The sequence below is a fragment of the Cibotium barometz genome, chromosome 27, assembly GCF_041138505.1.
Source record: "Cibotium barometz isolate CiBa-2024 chromosome 27, ASM4113850v1, whole genome shotgun sequence".
In the NCBI taxonomy this organism is placed as follows: domain Eukaryota; kingdom Viridiplantae; phylum Streptophyta; class Polypodiopsida; order Cyatheales; family Cibotiaceae; genus Cibotium; species Cibotium barometz.
In genome coordinates this window covers 25,332,526-25,344,660 of record NC_141072.1, presented here as the reverse complement: position 1 = coordinate 25,344,660, position 12,135 = coordinate 25,332,526, and the positions used below count along the sequence as shown (strand labels likewise).

General features: G+C 47.5%; 1 protein-coding gene across 1 annotated transcript in view; it reads left to right on the top strand.

Moving 5' to 3' along the window:
* Window positions 1–12,135, top strand: part of LOC147623214 (DNAse I-like superfamily protein) — a 113,645-nt gene that overhangs the window by 27,659 nt on the left and 73,851 nt on the right. Inside the window, exons 2-3 of the mRNA XM_086821294.1 lie at window positions 7,286–7,378; window positions 7,564–7,708. Of these exons, the coding sequence (XP_086677420.1) occupies window positions 7,286–7,378; window positions 7,564–7,708 (238 nt within the window). The remainder of the gene's footprint in view (window positions 1–7,285; window positions 7,379–7,563; window positions 7,709–12,135) is intronic.

Sequence of the window (12,135 nt, the reverse complement as noted above, 5' to 3'; positions counted from 1 at the left end):
CGACGTTGACCGCGAGAAACTGAAGGCAGAGAGGACCTGTAATGATTGTGGCGAGAAAGGCCACTATTGGAGGCAGTGTCCCAAGCGGAAGACCGAGAAGGGTGAAGACTCCTCAGCAGCAATCATGAAGACTCCGGCTTTTGTGCACCTGGAGGTGATGGACACCGATGCTTCATTTTCTTCAGGCAGGGAGGAGATTGGAGGACTCTCCGCAATGGATACTCGGGAATGGATTCTTGATAGTGGTGCTTCCAGGCACATGACTCCTTCCCGTTCCGGTTTACAGGATCTCTGCAGGTGTTCTGGTCATATTCTTACTGGGGATATGTCCACTATCCTAGTTCACAGTGAGGGCAAGATGGAGATAGTTCCCAATGGCAGAGGGGGGAAGCATTCCTCCCAGGTGTTGTATGTTCCGGCACTTGGTTTTCATCTGTTGTCAGTGCATCAGGTTTGCAAGACTGGCGTACGGGTGGAGTTTGATGAGCATTTTGTTGCTCTCCGGGACACAGCAACAGGCCAAGTGGTTTGGGCAGGTGGAGTGGAGAATGGAGTTTACAGGCTTTCAGCACTCTCTTTCCCAGGTTCTCAGGTTTGTGATGAGTGGCAGTCTGGTAATGGCCACTTAAGTGTGGATACGCTGCAGGTGCGGGCTTTCCGAGACCAGGTGGTGGATAGCTTGCTAGTAGATGGCAGCAGTTGGCAGGAACTTTCCAGTACTGATGTTGGTAGTTCTTGTGTTCGTGAGTCAGAGGAAGCTGAACAGGTCACTTATGCTATGATGTCTCGTAGTATTCGGGACAAAGAACCTCCAGTAGTTGAGGATGTTCATTCCACGGGGACCTTTCGGAAAGCCAGGCAGGTGGCAGGTGCTTACTTGCAGAAGGAGGTGGTTTCTCCAGGCTTTGTGGTTCCGGATTCAGAGGGGGTGGTTGACAGGTTTCATCAGGTTTCCAGGACTTGTATGTGCACCGTAACAGGTGTTGATCCTTGTGAGCAGTGTGATGTCTCTGTGACTCAGAAGCTGTATGGTTCATTGGTCTGGTTGATGGACACCAGATTGGACGGGAGCTTCCTGATGAGGCGGTTGAGCTCATGGTTGCGGATGTCTCTTTGGGAGGCAGGATTGCGTTTCCTGTGGTTTCTGCGACATGCGAAGGATCAGAGACTCTCTTACACAAGAGGGGGATTGTTGGATGGGAGTCCGACTCCACGGTTGGAGTGACTCGGTTTGGGGAGGAGATCCGGATACGAGGAGATCTACTTATGGCCCAGAAGCAGTTTTACGGAGCAGCAGGAGGTTACATTGCAGGTTTGGGCTTCCACTGGAGGAACCCATGGTCATCCAGAGGCACTTTGTTTGTGAACAGATCGTTGCTGATGACATCCTGCTAGAGTTCTGTTCGACGGAGGACAGTACGGTGGACCTCTTCACGAAGTCGCTCTCTCAGGACTTGCTTGGGCGGCACCCCAGCTCCCTGTGGTTGGTTTCACAGCCAGGAGCTGAGAGGGGGTGTTAGAAGTCATCTCCTGTCTAGATTTATACACCAGGGCCTTTGTTGTGGGTGTGCCCGCCCTTATCAGGTGTTTTATCATTTTTCCTCACTCCCCGTATTTTTCCCATTTTTTTTGAGGCTTGGGAGGCAGCCCTGAGGCGGCTGGAGGATTAGTAGTTGGCCGACTGCCTGGACATCAGTCGTGGACCTCTGTGATGTTGGCCGACTGGATGTATGCAGTCGTGGGCTTGATCTGCTGGCCGATTGTTGATGCAGTCGTGGAGGCCTCTTCAGCAGGCCGACTGCCTACCTGGGGGCATATATATAGGCCCCCAACCCCCATACCTTATTTGTATCATATTCGGGATCTTCTTGTGTATATCAGAGCAGAGTTACATGCCTACATCTCTCTCTCTCTTGTGCTGTTTTTCTGCCTGCGTTTTTTGCTCGTGTTCCCAGATCTGGTCATCATCTCCCCTGCGTATTCTGACAACCCCCCCCCCCAAAAAGTACATACATGTACAGTACGTACTATATATGAATGTATGTGTGATGTATGTATGTATGTGTATGCATGTATCTATGTTATATGTGTGTGTATGTGCAAGGTTTCTAAGGTACCATATGTTGGAAATGATACGGGTTGTACCATATGTCTCACCTCGTTTGACACACATTTCGAACCAGCTATGCCCTGTACGGACAACTTGCACAGCTGTATGGCCAAGGTGTGCTGCTGTACGGGTTGCAGGAAAACAGCTATTGGGCCTTGCTGCTCATACTTGACCCCTCTGTCACTGGGATACATATGTACAACTGTGTGGACAGTTGTACAAACATCCAGAGTCAGGGTACGGGCTGTTTTGGGTGTGTTCCTGGCAATCAGGATGTGGCTGTTGAAGATTTTACGAAAACATGTTTCCATTCCTGGAAGTAAGGATTTATGGACTATGAGATAGTCCAAACTTAATGGGAAAAGAATAAGATAGGAACATCCGACATCAAAAACCAACTCCGTGCTAATTGATATTGATTTATTGTGTGCACACTAGATCTGAGGACAGTGCGCAAAGTATTGTATCCAGATTTCTTCAAATACTTGAAAGGAGGGGGGGGGAGGAGACCGGCCCATACTTTGGTCCCCATTGCAGTGTCCACTCACGAAGCACACATAAGAATGCACTGATTTCTCTATTCCATTTCCTATTTGCATCATCTGGCTGTTGATTAAGTAAACTTTAAGATCTTACTGGCGAACTCTGTTACACCTTTGAAAATGTGTTGATAGAAATGCTTTCTTGATACCTTAATGTTAGAAGTCATCTCCTGTCTATATTTATACACCAGGGCCTCTGTTGTGGGTGTGTCCGCCCTGTATAAGGTGTTTTATCATTTTTCCTCACTCCCCGTATTTTTCCCTATTTTTCCCATTTTTTCTAGTGGTGTGGAGGGATGCCAGAGGTTGGCAGGAGCACCTAGTGGCTGGCCGACTGTCCCATCTGCAGTATTGTGGCTGGCCGACTGCCCAGACATCAGTCGTGGAGTACTTTACTGCTGGCCGACTGGATGTATGCAGTCGTGGACTTCTTTATTGCTGGCCGACTGCTCATGCAGTCGTGGAGGGCCACCAGTGCTGGCCGACTGCTCACATGGGGCATATAAATAGGCCCCATGCCCCCACCACTTCCTCATTCAGTCATTTGCGGGATCTTGTGTATAGAGAAGAGTTTACACACCTATCTCTCTGTGTTTCTTGTGCTGTCTATTTTCTGCATTCTACTTGCTCTTGTCTACCCAAGTTTGGTTATCATTTCCGTTGCATATTCTGACATGGTATCAGAGCCCTAGGCTCGTGATAGATCTTGGGAGTTTTTCTGAGCAAGAGGGGGATCGTTAGGTTGCTGATTGGTGGACTGTTTTGGACTGTTTGGGAAGAGAAGGTGCAAGAGAAAGGCGGGCTAAAGGTGCTGGACAGCCACTTGCAGGTTTTACAGATTTTTTTTCCCCGCCCACCCACCCTTTCAGTTTACTCCCCGCGATGGCAGATTTACTAGAGATGGCTGAGAAGCACGTGAAGATTCCGACTCTCCCCACGTTCCCAGTGGATCGTCAGTTGGACGGGCCCAATTACGGCATCTGGAAGGTCATGATGGAGTCTGTGTTGGAGTCATATGACCTTTCTGATTTCATCATCATCGGGGTTCCACGGCCGGAAGCAGAGGAAGGGGAGTTACTGTCGACGAGGAAGGACCGAGAGGCACAGGCACACATGTGGGATCGTGTCAACGCCAGGGTCCGGTCATTTATTTTCCTCAACTGCACACCACAAGTGATCAATCATGTAAAGCACATGACGCTGGCGAGAGGCATATGGGAGCACTTGGCTTCTTTGTATAACAGGGTATCACCCATGAAACGGATCTCCTTGGAAGTGCGGATGCGGGTTATGAACCCTGCAAAGTCCTCGACGATGCGGGAACACATTAAAACCTGCAGGCCCTTCAGCAGGAAGTCCTACAAGCTGGGAAAGAGATATCATCAGAAGACATGGCCATCACTTTGCTATCCCACTTGCCTGCTCAGTATTCTGCTTTCTATTCCTCATTGATTACGAGTGGCAGGCTCAGCACCATTACCTGGGAGGAGCTTGTGCCAATGGTCTTGGACCAGGAGGAACGTTTTACGAATCCTCCTCACATCGGAGGTTCGGAGGCCTTAACTGGCCAACGGTCGAAAGGCCGGAATAACAACAAGGGCAAAGGGAAGGCTTCACCGGAGAAGTCTTCTGAGAAGAAGCCTGATTCAGAACGAGAGAAGCTGAAGGCCGAAAGATCCTGTAATGATTGTGGCGAGAAAGGCCACTATTGGAGGAAGTGCCCTAAGTGGACAGGGAAGAGTGCTGATTCCTCAGCCTCAGCTGCAAAGACTCCGGCATTTGTGCACTTAGAGATGGTGGACTCCGACGATTCATCATCTTCGAGCGAGGAGGCAGTTGGCTTCACCGCGAAGGATACCCGGGAATGGATTCTCGACAGTGGTGCTTCCAGGCACATGACTCCATCCCGTGACTTCTTTCTGGATCTGAAACGGCAGTCAGGTCGCATCTTTATTGGCGACAACTCCACTATTCTGATACATAGTGAGGGCCGGATGGAGATTATTCCCGACGGCAAGGGGGGCAAGCATGCTTCCCGTGTTCTTTATGTCCCTGCTCTGGGTTTTCATCTTTTGTCAGTGCATGAAGTATGCAAGACTGGCTTTCGGGTAAAATTTGAGGAGCATTCAGTTGCTCTACGGGACCGAGAGACTGGCCAGGTTGTTTGGGAAGGCGGTGTGGAGAATGGTATCTACAAGCTCTCTGCACTCTCCTCATTGACAGGTTCTCAGATCGGTGATTTGTGGCACTTTCGTTTTGGCCACTTAAATGTGGATGCATTGAGGCGAGCTTTCCGAGACAAGATGGTGGTTGGCTTGCCAGATGTTGGTAGTAGGCAAGGGCGCTGCAGTTCTTGCATACGTGGTAAGCAGCACAGGGAATCCTTTCCGAAGCAGGCTTCCATGCGGGCTTCGAAACCATTGGAGTTGATTCAAACTGATTTGTGTGGACCTCAGCAGACACCATCTTTGGGAGGATCTCTCTACTTTATGCTGCTGCTTGATGATTGTACCAGATTCACGTGGGTCTACTTTCTTTCCCAGAAGGACCAAGCTTTTGCTCGGTTCAAGGATTGGCACGTGATGGTGGAGAAAGAGTCTGGATTTCAGGTCAAGACTCTCAGGGCTGATAAAGGAGGTGAATTCTCCTCGACTGTATTTCTCAGATTTTGTGCAGATCATGGCATCAAAAGGGAACTGGCCAATACTGGATCGCCTTCGAAGAATGGAGTTGTCGAACGCAAGAACAGGACTGTGGTGGAGATGGCGAGGACCATGCTGGAGCATCGTGATCTTCCTCGTCCACTTTGGGGAGAGGCTGTGGCAACGGCTGTCCATACCCTCAACCGATCTCCGATGACTTCAGTACCCCATATGACTCCATTTGAGGCATACTTTGGTAGGAAACCTGATGTCTCGCACTTCCGTGTCTTTGGGAGTGACGCGTATGTACATATTCCGAAGAAGCAGAGGGGGAAGCTTGACTCCAAGTCCCGCAAGCTTGTATTTGTGGGGTATAACTCTCTTTCCAAGGGATACAGGTTGTATGATCCAGACAGGAACGAGATTGTTGTCAGTCGGGATGTGGTCTTTGACGAGCATGTTCCAGTATCCACTGTCGAGGAGCCGCCACTTCTTGGAGATCCAGAGGAGTCTGATGATGATTCCCAGACCATCATTCCAGTTGATCAACCTCAGTCACTACAGGAGGTTGAGCCCGCAGCTGGAGTAGAGCCCCCGCGACCACAAGAGGCTCCATGATCTGTTCGAGTACCTAGGTGGTTGTTAGACACCCTTTGGGAGTCAGGTGTCACGGAGCTACCCTCCGAGTGGACCACAGAGGACGGCCCTCGAAGATCACATAGAGTCCGAGATAAAAGCAACACAGCGGAGCTTCTTCAGGTGAACTATGCTTTGATGTCTCATATCATGCGGGACAAAGAGCCCCCACTTCCGTAAAGGAAGCCCTTTCACAGGATACTTGGAGGAAAGCCATGCATGTGGAACTTGATGCCATCGAGAAGAACAACTCTTGGGAGTTGGTACCGAGGCCGTCGAAGCGGTCAGTCATTGGTGTCAAATGGGTCTTTAAGACCAAATATGCGTCTGATGGGTCGGTGGACAAACACAAAGCCAGACTTGTGGCTAAAGGTTATGCTCAGCGGCCAGGCATCGACTACGAGGATACCTTTGCACCGACAGCGCGGATGTCCACGATTCGGACCGTTCTAGCCCTTGCTTCTTCTCAGAGGTGGCCCATGTATCAAATGGATGTAAAATCTGCGTTCCTTAATGGTGACCTGCAGGAGGAGGTGTATGTTGAGCAGCCTCCAGGCTTTATTGTTCCAGGATCTGAAGGGATGGTTTACAGGTTACGTAAGGCCTTGTAAGGTCTTAAGCAGGCTCCCAAGGCTTGGAATCAGAAGATTGCTTCCTTCTTTATTCGGACTAGATTTCAGAGTTCGGTTGCAGATCCGAACTTGTATCTCTTTCGGGAACGCGGCATGGTCACGCTTATCATCCTCTATGTGGATGATCTCATTCTCACCGGCGGTCATGTGGAGCACATTAGAGTGACGAAGGCTGCCTTGTCAAAGGAGTTTGAGATGACCGACTTAGGCTTACTCCACTTCTTTTTGGGATTGGAGATCTGGCAGACCCAGAGGGGGTTTTTCGTCTCTCAGCAGCGGCTGGATGTATGCAGTCGTGGTGGACTTCTTTATTGCTGGCCGACTGCTCATGCAGTCGTGGAGGGCCACCAGTGCTGGCCGACTGCTCACATGGGGCATATAAATAGGCCCCATGCCCCCACCACTTCCTCATTCAGTCATTTGCGGGATCTTGTGTATAGAGAAGAGTTTACACACCTATCTCTCTGTGTTTCTTGTGCTGTCTATTTTCTGCATTCTACTTGCTCTTGTCTACCCAAGTTTGGTTATCATTTCCACTGCATATTCTGACACTTAATGTCCTCTATGTTCTTATTGAAATTTCGCACCCAATTAAGTGCATGTTTAGTTTCAGCTCCTTCCTTTGTGCTACGTAAGTGAAGGATAATATGTGAAACTCATGTATACACTTGGATGCCACTAGTTTCTTTGGACATTGGTTCACTGAGTGTGCTGTATGAACAGGAGGTACGCATTCCAGCTGCTGGCCGAAAGGGTGAGCCTAAAAACCAAGGGGAGATGAAGGATGATACTAGTGCAGCACGGGATGACAAGCAGGTCAGTTGTTGTCTATAAGGCTCAAATCAATCTCTACACTTGGGTAGGTTCTATGTCTATATGCATGCTGTGTGTAAGGCACAATAGTGTTGACTATTTTGCTAGTGTAAACCCGAGAGCTGTTGTTGCCGTTTTCCTTCTTGTAGTAAATTATTGCGGTTTATTTCACTATCGATTTTGTGCAGATTATGACGCGGGTTCTCTCACGCTCACCTTTTGGAAACTATAAAGTTTGGTGGTCTTTGGCAGATACAAAGTATGGGGGCACAGCCTTACTTGTGAAGCAATGTTTCAAGCCATTAAGTGTTAAGTTTTCTTTGGATCAATGCGGTAACGTCTCTTCACAACTCTATACCACTTGAATTTTTATTTATATAAATTTATAGATTTGATGCCATGCTACCTTGAGCTAAGGTGTAATTTGGTTGTGTCCCACATTACTTCGGTTGGACTCAGTATTTTTTTTTGGGGGCAAAGTTGGGAGGGCTAGGCGGTGGGCTGGCAAAAGCAGCAGGTGTGCCGTGGCAAGGATGTGGATGCCTTTATGAATCAATCAAAGGGACCTAGCTGCTAGGTCGATGCATTTGAATGTAGCTGGCCTAGTCCCATAGAGAGTTAGTATTTTCTTGATTTATAAGAAACATACATTATGCAGATTAACGGAATGCACAAATTTGTACACAGGTATATGACTGTAGTGAGTGCTCAAATACACAGCTCAAGTGCTCAAGTGCACAGCACTAGGGATTGAAGATGGGCTGGTCCCAATTGTACAAGCTTCACGGATCTTGATACATCCTGCTATCAAGCCCAGATCTGGATGATTAAAATTACAGAGGTGGTTGTAGATTGTTGATGCCAACCCTCAAGCGATGTAGCGTGCCTGTGGAAGCTAAGATGGATTAATCTAATTAAGGAACAATTAATGCTAATCACAACGATGATCTGCAAGTACACAATAGACAAGACAAGGTTGACCTGGTCTACTGTATATTGCTAAAACATAAGTATATACAATGATGTCACAGATCCGAACACAGATCTGAGTATGCATTAACTTCAGAGCTGTTGGAGGCTTTCAGGATGATAGATTGTAAGCCCATCACTTCCCCCATGGATCCCGGCATCAAACTTTCCTCCTCTTACTTCTGTACAGGAAACTGGTTGGTTCCTAGATTTGGTTGCTCAACACACGGCGTGATTGTGCATTTGTGGTGAGAACTCTCAGTGCTTTCATGCAAGCACCATTGGACACTCATTGGCAGGCAACACTCTGCGTGTTGTGGTACTTGAAAGGTACCAAGGATTTTGGCATTTTCTATGGAGAGGGGGCCAGTTTACGTGGCTGGAGTGACTCCGACTGGGCTGGAGATGCAGATTCCCGATGATCTACTACAGGGTGTTGCTTTACTCTTGGATCTGGAGCCATTTCATGGACGAGTAAAAAGTAGCCTAGGTGGCGCTTTCGTCGACTGAGGCAAAGTATCTAGCGGCTTGTTCGGTTGCTTGTGAGGTGATTTGGTTGCGGTGGCTACTTGAGGAGATCGGTTTTCGATAGCAGTAGCATACCCTTATCTCATGCGACAACTAGAGTTGCTTGACTATTGCTAAGAATCCGGTATTTCATGCACGGACCAAGCACATAGAGATCCAGTACCACTTTGTGCGGGAGTGGATCTTGGAGGGAGACATTATCCTTGAATATTGTCCTACCTAGGACACCGCTGTAGACTTATTCACCAGTCAGTTCATGGCAGCTCCTTGGGCCTTGGGTCACCCCTAGGACTTGAGAGGGTGTGTTAGCATATATCATCTCATGTTGGTGGCTTTTTTGGTGTTTACGGGGGCCATTTCTATGCTCAGGAATTCCCCATATTTTCCCCCAATTCTCCCATATTTTCCCCTATTTTATGGGCCTTTGATGTGGGTTTCCCACCCATTTTATGGAGTTTTTCACCTACTTTCAGGTCGTGTAGGACACTAGGATGGAGTCGGCCAGCTCATATTGGAGTATATATTCCTCTTCCTCATTTATCGTTTATTCCTTGATCATTCTTGCTGATCACTTTGGTGAGCACCTTCAGCCCTCTGTCTACGGAGTCCACTCCTCGCCTACGGGCTGGTTGTATCCACTCTTTTCTTGAGATTAGTGCAGCAACGTTTTGCCATCTCTTTCTTGGAGCTTCAACGTTTTTGTCATTCATCTACATCTTTCCGCTGCCCTCTGACACACATATCGTGTGGAACTTTGGTTCCCACAATCTGCAATTGTAACTTCCAAACTACCTATTACAACTGTGAGATCTAATGAAGCTGTAAGCACATTTCCGTCTATGTCGTCGAACGTAGGCTCTGGCTTGTCTCCTCCTCCTCCTCTCTTCCCTTTTTTTTGAGCTGAGGTAAGCATAGCGATCGGCTTCATGGGAGGATTGTCACTCCAACCATCGCATGGAGCGGTCGTATCACCCATTGGAGGAAGATCTACATTGGTGTGACAAGGAGATTAGCGTGGCACCAAGCAGCTCTCCACATGCGAGGGTGAAGCTCTTTAGCTCGGCTCAAGCTTGACGATTCGGTAAGTTCCCCACCTGAACCTTGCACTAACAAGGATTAACAAGAAGTATGTCACGAAATCCATAGTTGGATAAGAGTAGTTTGGTATAATAACCTCCTATCGGATCACCTAAATCAGAGGCTAAACACAAGATTAGTAGTAATAAGGATTAGCAAGAAGTTTGTCACGAAATCCATAGTTGGATAAGAGTAGTCTAGTGTAATAACCTCCCGTAGAATCACCTAAATCACATGCTAAATACAAGATTAGTACAAACAACATAGAAGGGTATAGACAAGCTCACCACCCAACTATGGCCCGCGTCTGTAGACCTCCCTTGGGCCATGAGCTAAAGCTCACTTCCACATATCCATGCTAGTAAGCCTTGGTGTCCCATACCACCAATGCCTGCATGTGTAGGCCCTCGGCAAGGATATCTATGATCTGCCATGTCCATGGTAACAAACCTTGATCTAGGCACAAACCAATTGTAAAGTCATGATGATAATAACCCATAACTCACTTATATAGTGACTATTGGTGCTATAAATAACCATCCAATCATAAGTAGCCAATATACATAAATTTATTAATAGTGAATCCTAGCCACCTATATCAGCCTGCTTCCCCTAATCTTAGGGGACTCCTAATCCTGCTAAATCAAGCCTTAATCTTGAGGATTAGTATTAGGTACATAACATACTTCCACTCCTCATACATGCACTCCTATTTGAAGTTGGGGAACTGATGTTTCAACTAGCCTCTATCTCCCAAGTTGAGTCCTTCTCCGCTCTATCTTTTCACTTAATTTTATGATTTTATATTCAAGGATCACCTTATTTCTAAGATGAAAGTTCCTTAAATCAATATTGATCTGCGGCACATGTGGAACAAAGGACAAGTCCTCAACCTCTACAAATTCATGAGGAGTAACAACATTATCCTTAGCCCTGAGTTTCTCCTTGAGTCTTACTCACATGGAAAGTGGGATGAACTTGCACATTAGGAGGTAATTCTAGCTTATAGGCCACCTCACCAATCTTTTTCAGAATCTGGTAAGGTCCACAGTACCTAGGGAATAATTTCCCAACCTTCCTTGTCCGTAAGGTAGAACTCTCGGGTACTCTCAAATACACTAGCATTCCCTCGGATAACTTCCTCGGTGATGAACAGATCCTTCCTGTGTATCAGCTAAGAAATCTAGCTGCATCAATCTTAATACCGTTAAGTCCCATAGTTACCAAAGATGTAGATTGATATCTGTACATCAGCATAAACAGACTGTAACCAGTCTCTTTTAGGCAAACTGGACCATAGGGATGCACCTCTCCCAATCAAATGGTCGCACCAAATACTGATCCTTGTGACTAGGGCCTAATCTGGCAGGGCTAAGGCCCCTTGAGATTAAGGAAAGCAGGTAAATATGAGTGCTAAGGTTCATTATTATTAAATCCATGTGAACTGGCTATTTATGGCTGGATGGTTATTTATAGCAACAATTACCACTATATAAGTGAGGCGTGGGTTATTATATCATGGAGCGAAGTAATAACCACAAGATTAGTATAATTGACATAGAAGGGTGCAGGCAAGCTCACCACTCAACCACGGTCTGCGTCTTTAGATCTTCCCTGAGCTAGGGGCTAAGGCTCACTCCCATAGAACCATGCCAATCAGTTTTGGTGTCCCATACCAGCAATGCTTGCCCATACTTGCCCTCGGCAATGTTGGAATGGATTCTTGTACTTTCATTTCAAATCAATCAAAGAAGTACTAGTGCCAATCATTCTTGCGCTTTTACTCTCACACTCACTTTGAGTCGCTATCACACTCTGCAGAGTCTCCTACTTTTGCACACCATGTCAACTCCAAGGCTTCAACATGGTATTAGTGCCCGGGGCGCCTCCTCTACCCCACCAAGGCTGCACATACACATTCTTCTCTGCTTGCTTGTGTCACCTTCCTGACTGCGACACACTGGCGCTGATCAGGATTCAGCACTTCCATGGTCTAGGCTTGCACTGCCTGCTCCACCCGTTTGCGCCGCCCACTTGGCCAACTTCGTGCCTTCGTCTCTCAACAGGCGTGCACCTCACCAACTTTGCGCCTTCGCCCCTCGATAGTAGCGCACCTCACCGTTTGACACCTTGTCTATGATTTGCAACATTTGCACCATCTGTGAGGGCAAAAGGACGAAAGGACT